Source organism: Sinocyclocheilus rhinocerous, unplaced genomic scaffold, assembly GCF_001515625.1.
Source record: "Sinocyclocheilus rhinocerous isolate Xijiao unplaced genomic scaffold, SAMN03320098_v1.1 scaffold693, whole genome shotgun sequence".
NCBI lineage: Eukaryota > Metazoa > Chordata > Actinopteri > Cypriniformes > Cyprinidae > Sinocyclocheilus > Sinocyclocheilus rhinocerous.
The window spans coordinates 431,828-450,580 of NW_015654933.1; the positions used below are offsets into that span (position 1 = coordinate 431,828).

The 18,753-nt window shown below is 41.2% G+C and overlaps 1 protein-coding gene across 1 annotated transcript in view; it reads right to left on the reverse strand.

Annotated features, from left to right (window-relative positions):
- LOC107717752 (zinc finger protein 462-like) overlaps nt 1-18,753 on the reverse strand; it is a 50,227-nt gene that overhangs the window by 14,737 nt on the left and 16,737 nt on the right. Inside the window, exons 2-6 of the mRNA XM_016524587.1 lie at nt 12,364-12,620; nt 6,890-12,252; nt 6,129-6,266; nt 2,690-3,042; nt 255-373 (exon numbers count right to left, since the gene is read on the reverse strand). Coding sequence (XP_016380073.1) covers nt 255-373; nt 2,690-3,042; nt 6,129-6,266; nt 6,890-12,252; nt 12,364-12,589 — 6,199 coding nt within the window. The 5' untranslated portion in view covers nt 12,590-12,620. The remainder of the gene's footprint in view (nt 1-254; nt 374-2,689; nt 3,043-6,128; nt 6,267-6,889; nt 12,253-12,363; nt 12,621-18,753) is intronic.

Here is an 18,753-nt window from a genome sequence, read left to right on the forward strand (position 1 = left end):
GTGCGTGCATATGTGTGTGTGTGTGTGTGTGTGTGTGTGTGTGTGCGTGCATATGTGTGTGTGTGTGTGTGTGTGTGTGTGTGTGTGCGTGCATATGTGTGTGTGTGTGTGTGTGTGTGTGTGTGTGTGCGTGCATATGTGTGTGTGTGTGTGTGTGTGTGTGTGTGTGTGCGTGCATATGTGTGTGTGTGTGTGTGTGTGTGTGTGTGTGTGCGTGCATATGTGTGTGTGTGTGTGTGCATGTAGTGTCTCACCTGCGTGTGCTTTGTGCAGGTGGCTCTTGAGGCGGCTCAGGTAGGAGGATTTAAAGGGACAGAACTTACAGCGGAAGGGCTTCTGATGTCCGTGGTGTGACTGGACGTGACGGTCCAGACTGGAGAGAAAAGACAGCGGTCAGAAACACACATATGGAGGAGAAAAAAGCATCAGATTAAAATGGAAAAAGAGAGTTGCTAAATCCTTAATGAGCGACATTCAGTTATTTTCCACTTGACATTTTGTTCAGTAAGATGGAGCCACAGCCTAGTGCTTAATGCATCAGTGTTATTTTAGTATTATTTATATACCATTACAGTATAATTGATATTTTGAATGAACTTTTATATATTTACGTTTTCATTTAAAATTCAGTTTAAGATTTAGTAGTTTTGTTTATTAGTTTTTTCAATTATATTTCTATTTAGAATTATTTTTATTTCAGTTTTAGTTTTAACAATTTTAACACTTCAACTTAATTTAATTTCAGTCAGTTGCCAAGGCAATAATAATTTTTTATTCATGTTTTTGAATTTTACAAAATAAATTCCCTATTTTGCTTTTTTTAATTATCCAAAAACAAACTGTACAATTACATTCAACAAAGAATGAAAAGAACATACTACTAATAATACCCACCTGATTAATGAAAATGATGAAATAAACAAATAAATAAAATACAAAAATTCAACTAATATTTATATATATATATATTTTTAACAGTTTTAGTTAACAATAACAACACTGTCGTGCACACGCTCTGAAGCTCATGTGGGCGATACAGGTTTGATTTCCCAATCTCTATCACTTCCCGTCCTCTATTCTCATAAAAACTACAAATAAAATAAATACGTAAAGCACGCACTAACGCTCAGCAGGTGTCACAGGTGTGCCGTCAGCAGACGCTTCAGGAAGATTCAGAACGTCTGAATGATTCCACAAGGACAGGCAGAAAAAGTGAATCGACCGGGATGCGTCTAATGATAACCCTAAAGATCTGTGAAAGGAACACCTCTCGGCAGAAGATCCCTGCTTTAGCGCTGAGACTCTGACAAAACAGCCGTCTCCGACAGGGATCTGGGGAATCAGTGTTTTTTATCCGCGGTTCCCGTGTGGCACATGAATGTGGCAGCTTTTCTGGGTCACGGAACATCCAGTGAAGGAGGATTTACTCCAGGGAACCAAACAAAGGTCCTGCGTTTCAGACGAGACTAACAGCTCTGTCAAAATATCTGCCATTCTCACAGGAAGTAAATGAGGAGACGTGACACTCCAGTGCGTGCACAATCTACATCTCACATACGTTTTCCCTCAGGATTTTCTGTATTTATCTATTTATCACCTCCTCTCTTTGTTTGATGTAAGAGACAAAGAATTCACAAAGAATGTTTATTATTTTAGTGCTTTAAGGCGAGGCACTACAGGCAAAAACATAGTTTTTTCCTGCATTGGTCAATTTTGAACTTTTGGGCTTTTTGGCTTTTCATAGTGTGTTTTTTCAGAGTAGTGGAAATTTAAGCTTTTATTTTATTGCTCTTTATCTACTTGCGTTGATAGATTTCAATTCCAGTTAGTAACACTTGCACACACCAAAACTTATATCCTGAATCTTTTTCTGAGGGGTTTGTACATATATAATTCACACTGATTTATACAGCATTTTAATTCTAAACCATGGTGAAAATGCATATTTTTCTCCACTTCAGCAGCACTTACATACACCAAAACTTAGTTTTATTCCTGTCTATTGTCTGAAGATTTTTGTTCATGTTGAAGGGTTTGTTCATATATCATTCGATTGATTTTTTTATTGCACTTTATCCTATTTAAGTATGTAGATTTTATGCCGTTTTCTCAAAATGAGTTTGTTTCTCCACTTCAGCACCACTTATACACACCAAACCTTACAGTTTTATTCTTATCTATATTTTGAAGATTTTTACTGAGGGGTTTATTCATATATTATTCACACTGATTTGTAGGACATTTTATTACTAAAAAACATGGTGAAAATGCATATTTTTAAAGGCAATTAGATTTTTTCTCCACTTCAGCAGCACTTACATACACCAAAACTTACAGTTTTGCTCCTCTCTATATTCTGAAGATTTTTACAGAGGGATTTGTTCATATATCAATCACTTTGTTTTTTGCTGCACTTTATCTATTTAAGTCAGTAGATTTTAATCATTTTTTTTTCAAAATGAGTTTTTTCTCCACTTCAGCAGCACTTACATACACCAAACTTTACAGTTTTATTCCCATCTATATTCTTAAGATTTTTACTGAGGGGTTTGTTCATATATTATTCACACTGATTTGTAGGACATTTTATTCCTAAAATAACATGGTGAAAATGCATATTTTTAAAGGTCCTGAGTTTTTATTCTGAAGGGTTTTACTGAGGGGACTTCTGATATGAGGTCTCACTCACTTGTGTCTGAACGGCGAGGCAAACTGACAGTACTGGCAGCTGTATTTGTCGTTTCTGTTGACGAGCGCTACGGCCGTGTGGCTCCTCTCGTGAGAGCGCAAGCCCTGCATGGACATGAACATACGATTGCACATGCTGCACGGATGCCCAGGAACCACATGCTCCTTCTCCGGCTCCAGCGCTCCAACCATCGGCTCCGTTTCCACGGCCACCGGCTCCTCCATCTCCATGGTGACGTCAGCCGGTGATGCACCAGTCTCCAATGGGTCAGCGTCCATGGCAACCACATCCTCCACATCGCCGTTGGTGATTCCATCCACGGGAACGGCAACAGGCATCTCTGCTGCTTCCTGCTGTCAGAGGAAATCACTGATATTACTCATACAGTAAAGGACCAAATCTGCAAGACGTTTGCATTGTGACATTATTTTCATGACAATGAAACACATTCCACCGTTAATTCTCATTACTGTAATATATATATAAACTACTGCATATTAGAATGATTTCTGAAGGATGATGTGACACTGAAGACTGGAGAAATTATGCTAAAAATTCAGCTGCGCATCACAGGATTAAATTATTTCACATAGAAAACAGCTATTTATATTTTAATAATATTTCACAATTTTACAGTATTTTTGATCACATAGGCTAAATGCCGCTTTGGTGAGCAGAAGACACTTCTTTCAAAAACATGTTTACAGTATATAGTTTACATGTATTCTTCATTTTGTGGTGAAACAACAAAACTAGTCATGTTCTTGACATATTTAAGGTTCTTGACCTTTATTAATCCTGATAAATCTCACTGATATATGATATTTCTCTCCGGGTTTGGAGGTGATCATCAGCTCTGGACTGAAGCACAGATGATCCGTGTTTGATTACGGCCATTAAAGCACTCTGAGGCTGAGAGCTCTATCGGGACATCCCTTTTTCCTTATTTAGAAATGGCCAAGAGGTTCCTGTGTGTTTCTGAGACATCTGCTGCTTTACAGCCAGAGGAAATTCAGCATCTCAGAGAGAGAACTGACCCTGCACTTCAGACGGATGTAAATAAGACGCTCCTGCACCGTCAGCCAATCAGAGGCACAAACACAACCAAAGAAATACATTTAGACATTTAAAAAAATAAATAAATATGCGAGTCTGTCTGTGCAGAATGCACCAGATTCGACCTTTGAAAAAGTGATCAACTATTATCTTTACAGCCCATTCTTGAATCATTATATTGATCAGACTGATATTTAACACAATGCGATTACAAAGACAAAAACAATTCACACAAATAACCAAACCAAATGCCCATAATAACTAGACGCCACAACAGTGAGGTCATATTACTATTTTAAACATGTAACATTGCATACTGATTCAAAACGATGATAACATAAATAGTGCGCAGCACAGTATTCCAGTATTCTATGCAGCAGTGCAAGGTTTCCCAAACTGGAATTCAAATTGAATGAAAAACTAATTAAATAAATCATAAACATTTTAATTATACAAAATTTCTGTAAAAGTAGAGAATTTTGTTTCTAGGACTGATGGCATGTATCCATTCTGCATCCATATTAACATTAATGTTTTTGTTTAATTGTAAAAATGATGCCCGTTTAGGTCATTGTCTGCATGGTAACACTTTATTTTGATAGTCCACTTTAGACATTCTACTAACAGCAAGTAACTTTGCAACTAAATGTCAACTAGCAGTCATTAGAGTATTAATAGACTGTCTGCTTAATTTCTTCTAAAACTTTATTTTGGTAAGTCCACAACATACAACACACCGACTATGAGAATCTTTGCAAGTATATGTCAACTTATTCTACTAACCCTAAACCTAACCCAACAGTCCACTCTGAGAGTTAGTAGACATGCTGTTGCAAATGAATGAGAATTAGTTGACATGTAGTTGCAGTTACTTATAGTTAGTAGAATGTCTAAAGTGGACTATCAAAATAAAGTGTAACCTCTTGAATGATTTTTTTTTTTTTCAATTTTAAAATAAAAACAAATGAAACAAACTGAACACATACTAAAACACTTCATGATGCGAATATTATCCAACGTGCATGCAAATGGTTTTTTTTTTATTTAAATAAATTACTGAATTAACTTCTCAGGAGGACTTCACGCTCAAAGAGCTTCAGCTTACGAAAAACCTTGGGAATCCCTGCCCGTGTGTCTCTGTTCAGAGTGTGTGTTCTGTGCCGTGAGCGCTGCCCCCTAGTGTCCGGTGCGATCCGTCCCATCTGCTGATCCTCACTGGGCTTCGTTCAAATCCTCAGGCCTGGGCCTCCCTGCCAGCACTGGCACTCTCAGTGGAATACTAACACTAAGGCGCTTACACGCCTCTCTCCACGCCACACTGTCAAGACGACGGAAGGGTTGCATCGAGAGTCTCAGGATTCTTCTGTGATACACAAACTGGACTCGGCCATGTCTAAATGCAGCTCTTTGCAGAAACAGTCCACCTTAAACGCTACGGTTAATGAGGAAAGTCCTCATTATAAAAACCATTACACTGTACAAAACGGCACACATTTCTACTATAATACAGATATTGCAACCATGCATTAACTAATTGAAACTAACATTTATGCTCTTTAAACAGCATTTTGCCAATTCATGGTTTAATTATGCACAGAGATTTCACAAGCTCTGTACTTTTAAAAATTCATTTGTCACACTGCAGGACCATTTTAGATCAACTACTGTAGATGAAAGTTGATTAAATGTGGATCTAAGAAACACACTTTCCTCTCTACATTAATATAAATGTTAACCTAAAATCTTTTGAAGTCCATAGACATGCATTTTAAGGCGACATAGGTGCGCTCCTGACAGAAAGGCTGTTCCAAGAGGTTGGTAGCAACATTGTTGGCTTCTAAATACACATTCTAAGGCCGCTTCACATTCAGAAAAGAGCTTCAGAAATAAGAAAATCCTTCAATCTTTATATGCAAAACGTGTAACACAAGGCTGCTAGATTTAATTACATGACCAACTTTATGACATGTTGAAGGCTGTCCTCATGAATGCCCACACAAGGAAATAAAACGCTCGAGTTTAAGGAAATGTCATAACACCGGACTAGTCCATTTTCCCTGTTTCTTCTGCAATACTCAAGGATTTGCTCTATTTGTCCATTTCATTGAATGTGCAGTCGAACTGTAATGGTCTAACCATCCAAACAAGTGAACAAAACACTTGAGTGGAAGGAAAAACAGGTCCAAACGGCCTGTGAATGCACTTGCTATTAGAATAGAGCAGAAGAAGAGAGGCCACTTCAGGAAAAAAATGATTCAGATATTGTGCACAAATCTAATAAGATGCCAAAACAGATGAGAAAACTAAGCACTTTATTGATTTATCAAGCACTCATACTTTTTAAAAGCCCTTGATTGAAGCCCTTAACTTTGGACGCTCGTACCTTCACGTGTCCCTCCTTGGCCTCCCCGTACTGCACATGCTTTCTCAGGTGGTTGCAGATGGCCCGGAGGGTGGAGTGGACCTCCACGCAGAAGTTGCACCTGTAGCCGATGGGAGTCTTATCGGGGGTGCCATCCACCTATAGGAAGAGACAATGACGACAGAAGATCATTAGATGCAATCTAGTTTTGTTCTGTCACTTGCAACTACAATCAATGAAGCTGAAGATTATGTCGCCAGTGTTGCCTGCTTGCAATGTACTTGTTTGCATATGGTGGTCGAGGTTAAATCCAAATGTAAAAGCTACACTAACACCCAAAACATCTTCTGCTGTTATTCTACTTCCTATGTTCCTAAAGCAATCAGATCAATGCTAGAGAAAATCACACAGAATACAGTTTTGAAAGTTAGTCAGGGCCCGTATTTATCAAGCCTCTGAAAATTACTCACAAAAACACTGCTAGGAATTGACTTAAGAGTAAAAAAAATTCTTGGCTCAAAGCTGCGATTAAAAGTTAGTGATCAAGCATCTCAGTCGTAATTTAAGTGAAGTGTAGGAGAAAATCTTAAGTGTCAGTCTTAGAGATGATTCAAGACACTTTGCTGTGCCCCAAACGGGATTTTGGATGACGACATAGACATGGATCAATCACTGAATTTTCTCAAGAATAAAATGGCACTTTGAGAAGCTTGATAAATACGGGCCCGGGTTATTCAACTATTATAACCACTTTTACCCATTACAAGGTGTTTTAAGCTCACCTTATTTTCTGGCTTGGCTTCTGGCGGCTCTGTCGTCCTCTGCTTGCTTTGAAGCTGTTTTCTTCGTTCAAGCCTCATGGCTCTTTTCTGGAAATCCTCATTGTGGTTTATCAGATGGACGCCGAGTTCTGGAAGAGTCAAGAATTTGATTTCACAGTGGGTGCACTGGTAGAGCTCTGTCCCATCTTCTGCGGGGCTCGGAATGGTGACGAAATCCCGCTTGAGCTCCTTGTCGTGGCAGTCATTGTAATGCATCACCAGCAGCTCGGCCGCGCTGAACGAAAGCTTGAAGCATTTCAGGCATTTAAAGGGGAGCCAGTCCACATCACCTTCAGGTTCCACCTCATCCTTAACTTCAACGACTTCCACCTCCTCTGTAGATGGAGGTTTCTCGGCCTCCTTGGAATAGATCACAGTGAAGTAACGGCCCAGTTTGCTGGAGGGCTGCTTCTTGGGAAAGACTCCTGGGTGGCGCTTTATGTAATGAGAAACAATACTCTTCCTGCTGAAAGCCTGGAAGGAGCAGAGTGAACATTTCCTTCGGTCCACCGCAAGCCTTAGCTCTTCGCTCATCGCTGGAGCCTCTGCCTCTGATGCCAAGGGCACCATCACCTTGTTCGGTTTCTCCCCCACCGTCTTGGATGCTGCCAAGCAATGCGTGTAGTAGGCATCAATGTCGTGCCGTTTCTGGTAGTGTGCTGCGAGGCCTTTGCGGATGGGGTTGGTGTAGGAGCAGAGGGCACATTTAAAGACATTGTTCTTCCCTTCGGGCTGCGCTCTGACATTGTTATGCTTGATACGGTAGTGACGAGCGATACCTTTCCGGGTGGAGCAGAAGTATTTGCACAGCTGACATTTAAACAATGCATGCTTGTCACTCTTCGCGACTTCGGGAAGCTTGAGGTCAAAGTCACAGGCCTCTGAGACTTCGGTCACACTGCTGCTGCTGCATTCAGCAACCGAATTGTCTCTTCTGGTCAGCGACTGCATGGCAGTTGCTTTGAACATGTTTGCGGCAGACTGGTTATGATATTTCTCATAGTGTATCTTGAGTTTCTCTAAAGTGCCATGTGTGTAAGGGCACATCTTGCAGCGGTAAGCACCGTAGCCCTGCCTCTGGGTTTTAGATCGCTCATCCCCCTCGTTAACCAACTCGTTTACCTGCTCGACATCATTGGCAAAGTCTTCAGCCGTGACTTTGATGGAAGGATGCCGTTTCTGGTAGTGTGTGAGAACTCCATGGATGCGCGAGTTCACATACGGACATTGTCTGCACTTGTAAACAGAGCTAGGGTTGATGTCTGCCTCCTGAGCGAAGTCAGCAGCTTTCACTTTCATGCCCGGGTGTTTTTTGCCATAGTGGGTCAGAAGCCCATGAAGACTGTTGTACTCAGACAAGCACACGGTGCACTGGTAAGAGTTGTTTGAGATAGACGATGTGGCAGACAGAGAGAGATTAGTCTGTCGCTCATGTGTTGGGCGGCTGACTTCAACTGCAGCCTCTTCCTGCTGGTTGCTGTTGAACGGACTGGACATGGAAACGTGTCCTTTGGGCAGTTGTGGGAGCAGCTTATCAGGTGCTTGGTTTCCCTTGATAATGTCGAGCAGGACAGACTCGTCACCTTTGATGGCCCAAGGGTGCACCGCTTGGTAATGGTTAGTAATGTCCCAGATGGAGCACGCCTCAAAGGCACAATCTCTGCATTGGTAATGATTCGTTTCAGAGTTCCCAGCTTGTCTGCTGGTGGAAGTATCAGGACCAGCCCATAGTTTGCTGGCCATGTAGGTGTAGTCAACATTGTGCTCAGGATGGCGTCTTTGGTAATGCATGAGCAACCCGCTTGGTTCAGCGTGAGAATATATGCACCACTCACAGTGATAACCAGCCTCCAACACACCGTCCTGATAAGCCCAGTGTAAGATCGTCATGGCCGTGGCCTTCACAGTAGGATGATCCTTCTTCAAATGCTTCTTCAAGGCATACACATAAGGAGATGTGTACGCACAGTGTCTACACTTCAAAGATCGCAACGACCTGGATTTTTCTGCTTCAGTAGCTACAGTTGCAGTGGACGTGGAACTTCCCGCTTGGATCATCTGCGCTCGTTCTCTCTGACTCCTGACCACAGCCGTGTGTCTACGGACGAGGTCGGCATTGGCTTTGACGTCCCTGTGCTTCTTCTGGTAGTGAATCAAGACCCCCTTCACAGTGCGGTTCCCGTAGTCGCAGTGTTGGCAGAAGAACAGCATTTCAGGTTCCCCTTTGTCGGATGCTCCTTTAGTGTTGGAATTACCTGACCCTTCAGTCCCGTTGTTGTTGAATTGCTTCAGAAACTGCTTAGGAGGTGCGATCTGTAACTCATCCATGAGTTTCAGTAGTCCCGGAGTTGGGGGTGCCTGCTTTACGTACTTTGCCGTCACCTTAATCTCCGGATGTCGCTTTTGATAGTGGACCAGAACGCCCACTACAGAGCGGTTGTTGTAGACACAGTGTTTGCAGTAGTAAACGTCTTCATCCAGAGCCACAGGCAAGATGACGTTTGAAGACTTGGGGGTGCTCGTCAGGCTGTAGGTTGAATTGTTTGACAACTGTGCTCGGTCAACAGATATGACCCGCATGGTCTTCTGTATGCGGAAGTAGGAGGCCTTTTGCTCGGGGTGTTTTTTCTGATAATGGACCAATACTGAGTGCATGTTGGGACTTGAGAAAGAACAGACATCACAGTCGTAAACCACCACATTACCACCCAGACTTTCTTGAAAAGCTTCAGCCTCAGCGTTTGCTTCTGGCGTTTTGCAGATGCTTTTGATAGCTGGACTGGATGATGATCTGGACCCAGATGAGGAGGATCTGAAACTCTTGGGCCCAGAATTCAAGATTTCCCTCAGTGTTTGGGATTCAGCAGAACCCTTATGAGGCTGATCGACCATGTAGCTGGAGAAGATCATGGCATTGTTGATCTTCACTGAAGGGTGCATTCTTTGATAGTGGGGCATCAGGCTCCGCACATTTGGACTTGTGTAGGAACAGAAACGGCACATGTACACCAGATCTGGCTGATTAAAGTTCAAAACGTTGCTTGCTTCTGGATGGTGTGTCATATAGTGCTGGTGCAGATCATTAAAGTTGTTATATTCGATGAAGCACTCGAGACAACGGAAGACTGCGCTCTGATCCTCTGGGTCTAGGATGTATCTGAAGCTAAACTTGATATAAGGGTGCATCCTCTGGTAGTGTGTGCTAACACTGCGAGCAGACTTGTTTTGGTACTCACAATGTTTGCAGTAGAACAGGTTCCCAGGTTCTTCAGTATTGTATTCAGTGTTGTCTTGATATGTCTCTCTGCTATCTTGACTGCTTTGATCTTGGGCATCTTTAGATTCCAAGGAGGCACTGTAATTGTCGTCTTCATCAGAAATGGTTACTTGAACAGGAATGTTTCTTGAGCCAAGCTTGGACTGCAGATTGCGTTTTCTTTTCCCAACACCACGCTCTGTCTGAACACTTCCAGAATTTCTAACATGAAGGTGCTGAGTGTTGAAGGTGTAGTGCTGACTTCGAGCATCAGTGGATTCTCTCTCTTTACTTGTTTCTAAATCGATGTGATTCCCATTCTCCTCCACATCGTCGTCCATCTCCTCAAGGTTAATCACATCTTCGTGCTGTTGGCTTTGACTAATCTTGCTCTGGAGATTGTTTGCGATTTCATCAATCCTTGTCCGTTTTTTGACAGGAGAGAGATCCAAGGGTAAATCGTTGATGGACTTTCTTGCTGTCTTCCCAATAAGATGCTTCTTGGTTGAAAATCCAAGGATTGAGGTCTGAGTTTTCTGAACGAAGCTCGAGGATTCGGATTCAGAATCTTGCTGCTCATTGGACGAGCCCTCTTGACCCGTGACTTGTGTTCCATCACAGTATGAGTGTTTGTGTTGCTGGTGGACACGTAGACCTTTCAGTGTGATGGTGGAAAAGTTACACAGTGAGCACCGATGAGGACCCTGCTGTTCCTCGACTGTGCTGGATTTTTTCCCATTGATTTTAGAGCTGCCATTTCCTCCGTTCACTGGCACGGAGCGTTCAGCCGGACCATCTACACTTTCGCTGGTTAAGTCCATAGTGTTCCATTCAGAAGACCCACCGTGACATTGTTTGTGCGTGTCAAGTTTTAGAGGGTTGGTGCAAAGAAAGGGGCACTTGTCACATTTATACACCGTAGCTTTGCCAGATAAGTGTATGTTCTCTATGTGACGAGAAATACTACGTCGGTGCATGGTCAAGAAGGAGCAGAAAGGGCACTGGAACCTGTTCATGTGTCTTTTGAATGGAACTCCTTTAGTTTCCAGCAGGTCATTATCCTCTTCTGACAGAAGCAGCTTAGTAGAATCCTCAGCTGACTCCATGTAACTGGGATCATCCAAGTCACAGAGTTCATCATCTGAACTGCTTCTGGAATCATTCAGCATGCTGGCATCTAGATCCATGCCAGACCTTGACATATCTGACATGGTGAAAGTCGATCTCTCTGACAGTATGGAAGATCCTGTGCTGTTAGGTATTTTTGCTGTGAGCTGTGAGTACTGAAAACTTGATATCCCTGAAGTGGCCTTGAGAGATGCATTGCCAGAGGATCCTTTGATTGACGAGGCATTTGCGGAGGAACCTTCATTGCACGCTAGATCATTCAGGTTCAAATTGGTTGGAGTGCTTCTCCTGGATGAAGTAGAATCAGACTTGCTGGATCCCGCACTTCCGTCCTGCAATTTGGGCTGTTGCAAGGATACCATGATCTTCACCATGTTGCGGTGTTTCTTCATCATGTGATCGGCTAACTGCTGCCTTTGCGATGTCTGAAATCCACACCACTCACAGTCAAAGCCTCCTCTTGACTGGGGTTTGATCATAGATTCCAGCACATTACGTTCTACATCCCCTGGCGACTCTTCACATTGTTCTTCAATGGAGGAGGCGTCAGAGTGCAAATCCAAAACCTCTGCTCCAACAGGAGGAGCCGAGTGGCCTGGTAGACCTTCTTTGTGATGCATGTTTTGGTGTTTCAGAATCCGTGCTCTGTGTGGGGATTTATAAGTGCAATACTGGCAGGAAAAGACCATTCCTACACCATCATAAGTTGTAGCGCTGCAGCTGGCCTGCTTGGAAGTTTTGAGGGATCTCTCATCGCTTGCTTCTCCATGGACCTTCCTGGTGTGTTCACTGAGAAGAGAGCTGGATCTGAAGTACCGCACACAGAACTTGCACTGGAAAAATGGAGTTGACGTTTTGTTTGAAGGTTTTGCTGACTGGATGTGTTTCACTTTCTTTGAACCGGAGATGTGCCCAAGGTCTTTGTTAAAGGGTTTAACACCTGAAACATGAACAGAGAAAGACAAACTATTTCAAACAAGTTTAGCTCTTCTGATGTAGTTTTTTTAACTGCTAATGTGTCATTATTTCTGAATCACAAATGTTGATATACCTGCTTCCTTTTTCAACGAGTCGTAATTGTGATTGCTCAAGTCTTCCTCGTCCTCTGTTTGGCTGAGGGAGTTTAATGAGTTTGACCTGGACCGTCTGGGTGACTCGTCACCTTCTCCCACTTCTGTGGGCTGCAGGAAGGCCGTGTGGACGTCTTGTATGTGCGCCTTGAGCTCATCGTTCGACTCTGCACGGAAATCACAGCCATCGCACTGCAGCACTTCCATTGCTTAGGACTCCCTGGAAAATCAGGGAAACCTGGTTAGGGACAGAAAGAAAAGAAAGGGGTAAGAGTACAGAAACACAGGCTGTAAACAAACACTTGGAAAGGAAATTTTGCAGCATTGTATTTCACAGCAAGTCGAAAGCAATCTGAAATTCTGACAAGGCAGAATTCAACAGAAGAATGTTTCTTTTTTTGGCGAGTGGTCAGTCTGCTCCAAGAACAATAGCTGAGGAGGGATTATGGGCTGATTTGTTCCATTTTTTTTATTACCCAGGGATAAGCCTCAGCTGGAGCACACCAGTGGGCCTTGGTATTTACATCAGCATGTTCCATCAGATTGCATCAAGCCCTTCTGAAATAAGATTGAGTGAATCCGCCGAGGGATGAGGAACGCTCAGGGCTTCAGATATGCAGTGCAAACACAAAGGATTATGGGGCGGGCCATCACTTGGAGGTGGCATTATTATGTCCTGTGACCTAAGAGCACCCGGCAACGACGCCAATCAATGAGCTGAAACAAAGTATAATTCCGTCCCTGATCAATACTTTTTCATTAATACTCGCACAGCTGCCAAATTCAGCACATACGCATGCTGTCCGTGCTCAAATCCCTGCTGTATTTGGGAATATTGCAATATTTCATTAGATTGCACTGAACATTTTCATAAACCAATAAAACTTTTCCATGAAAATCTACAAACTGAGCCAGAAATTAGAGAGTATGTTAGGAACATATGATTTGAATAAAACTAATTCAGCACTAACCTCATGTAAACCTTATATCCAAAAATACATATAAAACCACAACTGCCGCTTTTCTCTACAATACCAAGCAACAGTAAAAGACCATGTACAGAAACAACGAACATGTTTTTCTTTCATCATGGGTCATTCTCTATCTGATCTGTGTGGCAAGGACATGAATATTAGCATGAACTCAACAACAGGAATGCATTTAGCAGTCGTACAGCACGGTACCAGCGCTGCAGATCTGAAAGCCATCAACACAAACCAGAGTAAATCTTCAGCCTTGGCTGGCTAGGACACATTCTGCGGATGATTTCTGCAAGAAAAGGCCTCAATGTCAAGGCCAGTGTTATATGGGTTTAGTGCAACGCTACACATTAGAGGAGGCCTTGATTGCTGTAAAACCAAACAAAATAGATTCTACTTGGATCTTAGTCAGTCATTCTAAAGGCACAATAGACCATTTTCCCCCGGTTGTGAGGATGAATTGATATCAAATCAGTGATTAGACTCTTAATTCACAAAGAAAAGGGACCAAAATACAATCAAGGACCTGCAATTGTTATTAAAATAAGAGCCACAAATGTATGAACAATAGTTATCATAGAACACGTGCCTTAAATATGATTCAAAATTCACTAATAAATTTCACTGTTCCTATTTTGCACGAATATCATTTCATGCAATTCTAAAGCAAAAAAAAAGATTGTTTGCTTTCATCAAAAGCTAATACAAGGCCACGTGGTTGGGTAAAAATAATACTGAAGAATATTAACTGTCTTTTCATGGTGCAAACAAACCCTGATAGATAAAATTAAGGGTTGCACTTGATTTCGATAGTGAACTTTAGATATTATACTAACTATAGGTACCTTTGCAACTACATGTTACTTAACGCTCATTAGTGTATTAGTAGACTGTTAGGTTAGGGTTAGTTGAATAATGTACTTGCAAAGTTACTTATAGTCAGTTGAATGTCTGTTAGCAGATATTAAGCAGACAGTCTACTAATACTCTAACGATTGCTAGTTTAATTAAAGTCAACCAAATTTCTAAAGTGGACTATCAAAATAAAGTGTTATCAAATTAAGTCCCATCCTACATCATTGTTGCTTCACCCACCTGATGAAAATACTAAAACGACGGCAATATCACATCATGGGTTTAATACTTAAGGGTTAAAACCCATCAAATTGGCAAATGCAATAGTTATACAGACACTAGACTGAAAACGGGTTTCATGGCTGAATGGTTGGAATTCCTGATAGATGAGAAGATCTCTCTTGTCGAGAATAAAGACATCCGAGCTCTCACACCTATGGCCTCAAACGGTAAAAGCAGACACTGGTTTCAACCTTCATTCTCAACAACACTGCCAGTGTGTCCCAGGGCAGGTTCGCCCATTGTCTCTCGAGGTCGAGTTTCAGCTCCGCCCTGATGTGTTCCAGCACTCGAGAGCAAACTTACACTCATCTCGACAGCCATATCTGGACAAACCATGAAGTCTGGTAGAGGAGGAAAACACAAATGCAAAAAATAGCAGACATAAAACAACACAAATTGCACCTAGCAGCCCATCCGCCGGAGCGTCAGATACTTCCAGGCTAATGGGGTGAAATTTGTAAAGCTTTCATGTGCTTGGCGTGGCTCGGACAGCCACTGAGCGCCACAGATCCTTTGAGCTTCAAGGGCAGCCATTTTAAGAGCAGCAATGTGTGCTGAGGTGTTCAGGCAGAGCGTAACATGGACTCACAGATCTGATCCTCTCGCTGCCACTGGAGAGCAGCTGACAGAAATCTATCTAGCAGATGTAATGCACCCAAAACCTTCAGCCTGCACAGCTCAGCAGAAGCACAGGGAAAAAACCTTCTGGCGTGCCAGCCTGAGCGCAGCCTGCCATATTTTCAACATCTTGGGATTTAAAAAAAAACATATCACATTTTACATGCTGCAGAAGCTTTCACCCAATGTTGGTTACAGAGCATCCAAAGGTGTGCAAGTGGAGAATGTACAGCGCTGGTCTAAAGACTTTGCCACATTAGACGCTTCTCAAAAACACTTGGCTACAACACTTGTGGAAACTTCTCCAAGACGTTAGAAGAACCTACCAGCAAACTTTCTTATAAATGGTGCACAGGTGTATTTGGGACAAAGCAAAGTGTGGACGCACCAAATATTGATGTGATAAATAACATACATAATCTTTACGACATTGCTTTCAAAAACAAACTTCTCGCAGGTCAGAGGTTACAAGCATCTTGAAGACACACTAAAGCACCAGATCAAACAACTTCAATGTTTCTGTGAAACACCTAATGTGTCAAATACTTCAGCATAGTGTATGAGAACTGAACCCATGATCTTGGTATTGCGAGCTCTACCAGTGTTGGGACCTCTTTCAGTGTGATACTGGAAGAACTTTTAAACATTCTGCAGATGCTTTCACCCAAAGTGATTTACAGAGCATCCAAGGTGTGCAAGAGGAGCTGTGCTTAAAACTTTGCCACATTATATGCTTCTCAAAAACACTTGGCTATATACAGTGGGTATGGAAAGTATTCAGACCCCCTTAAATTTTTCACTCTTTGTTATATTGCAGCCATTTGCTAAAATCATTTAAGTTAATTTTTTTTCCTCATTAATGTACACACAGCACCCCATATTGACAGAAAAACACAGAATTGTTGACATTTTTGCAGATTTATTAAAAAAGAAAAACTGAAATATCACGGTGGATGCACCAAATATTGATGTGATAAATAATGTACATAATCCTTTACGACATCACTTTCAAAAACAAACTTCTCGCAGTACTGTAACTTGCAGGTCGGTTGTTCCAAGCATCTTGAAGACACACTAAAGCACCAGAACAAAAAACTTAAATGTTTCTGTGAAGCACCTAATGTGTCAAAGACTTCAGCACAGTGTATAAGAATTCAACCCATGATCTTGGTGTTGCGAGCTCTACCAGTGTTGGCGCGGCATGATACTGAAAGATCTTTTAAACATTCGGCAGATATTTTCACCCAAAGAGAGTTACAGAGCATCTAAAGGTGTGCAAGTGGAGAATGTAAAGCGCTGTGCTAAACACTTCGGCATATTCGATGCTTCACAAAAACACTTGGCTATTTATACACTAGTCAACATTTGAAGTGGATCAAAACCTTTCATCAAAGTTGTCCTAAAACCTAAAAAGCGTTCTTGTCTTAAGTCAACTTTGATGAACTTTTTTGATCCACTTCAAATGTTGACTACTATATTTGACTGTAGAAAGAATTTCTCCAAGACGTTAGAACAACCTACCAGCAAACTTTCTTAAAAATGGTGCACAGGTGTATTTGGGACAAAGCAAAGGGTGGATGCACCAAATATCAATATGATTAATAATTAACCCTTACAACTTCTCGAAGTACTGTATCTTGGCGACTGGTTGTTCTTCCAAGCATCTCGGAGAAGTTTCCTACTGGCACATTAAAGTAAAAGTCTTAAAACAAATGTTTTTGTCAAGCATCTTATGTGCCAAAGACTTCAACACAGTGTATAAGGTTTTCATGTGTTGACAGTGTGTGCTGAGTTTTGCAATTTAAAAAAAACATCTTTAGAACTTGCATTTTTTCCACATTTACTGTAAAAATGAGTCATGCCAACATATTTTTCCAATACTACAACTCAAAATAATTAAATTTTTTAAGTTACACAAGATTCATCTAGACAAGATGTGTTGAAATGACTTGCACAGCCAATCTGATTATAAACTAAAACTTGAGTTCAATTGCTGCTTTAAATGTTCATCAAGTTGTATAAGGTTTTCATGTGTTGACAGTGTGTGCTGAGTTTTTGCAATTTAAAAAAAACATCTTTAGAACTTGCGTTTTTTCCACATTTACTGTAAAAATGAGTCATGCCAACATTTTTCCAATACTACAACTCAAAATAATTAAATTTTTTAAGTTACACAAGATTCATCTAGACAAGATGTGTTGAAATGACTTGCACAGCCAATCTGATTATAAACTAAAACTTGAGTTCAATTGCTGCTTTAAATGTTCATCAAGTTGAATCAAGTGAATTTTTTTTTGTATTCCACTTCCCTCATCTTTTTTTGAACGTGAATGGCCCCTTACATTAATGTCTTAATTTCACTGCTGTCATACTCAATTCAAAGACATTTGGTCACCATGACCCTAAACCAGCCTAACTGTACCAGGCTTCCTCAAGACTAACTAGTCTTATCTGGTTGATTTTGTCCATGCACTCTCACAGAGTCAAGAGTCTCTCACGTCCTCAAAACGAGCTTAGAGGAACTAAAGCTTCACGAGAGGGTCTAAAAATGCAAAGCATGCCTGAACTTCTCTCTTTCAGAGCTCACAAAACATCTGCAGACCTGGGCTAAGAATGAGGACGACAAGAGAGCGATGGGAAAAAACTGGAAGCAGCGAACGCCGGTCCGACCCAGACACCTGCGAGAACTTTCTATCCCAACACAACCAGATTTCAAAGTCTACTGACGTTTGTTAATCACCAACCTGCCTTAACAGCCTCCTCTATACCCCTCTCAAAGACACTCTCTGAATAAGCCAACATTAAGCTGATTAGAAGTAGAGGGGTTTTGTCCTCAACCGTTGGTCCAGCATCTCACACAACACAGAGACAGAGAAACGAATGAGGCCGTGATTGAAGATTACACTCTCCGGCTATACATTCACATTCTTCATTATGTTTCACCAGAAACATCTAATCAGCTCTCATGAACGAATAATGACGCACTGATTAACAACATTTGCAGCAAATTAATTGAGGGTTGACGGCTGAAGAACAATTACACACGGTAAAACCAAACAGCCAGAAACTAGTATTAATATTTACCCCGATTATTACAAATAGATGTTGTGCGTTAAGAGTTGTTAATGATGTAGCCGCTCGAGGACTATTGAATCGCTCAGAGCTCAGGCAATTCTCAGTTATGCTTCACTGAAGTAGCATGTTAGTCTCAGATCCTTCCTCTGGAAAAATATTGTAAGAGTTCAACCCTTAAAACGCATTCGGGAACATCATTTCTAAAAAATGCAGTTTTTAGAAAGAGAACGAAACTTATTAAATGCTTCAAGACCTTTAAAATAAACAATATATTTACTTTTTTTTTTTTTTTTTTTAAAGTTACACTTTTCATGTCCGGGTCATTTTTGTAACACAATATTTATGTAAAAATTCATGCTTATTTTGACGTGCACATATTAAAATATATAAAAGAATAAGGGAGCATATAAAATTTTATTGTGTTTTAAATGGGTAAAAAATTCTTACTGACAAATGGGCCAAACCTAGGATAGTGGCACATTTTAAAAATGTTAAATTACAACTAATTAGTATTTGGGGTGAAAGTAATTAGTCTTTTAATGTGTAATAAATTGATGTTTG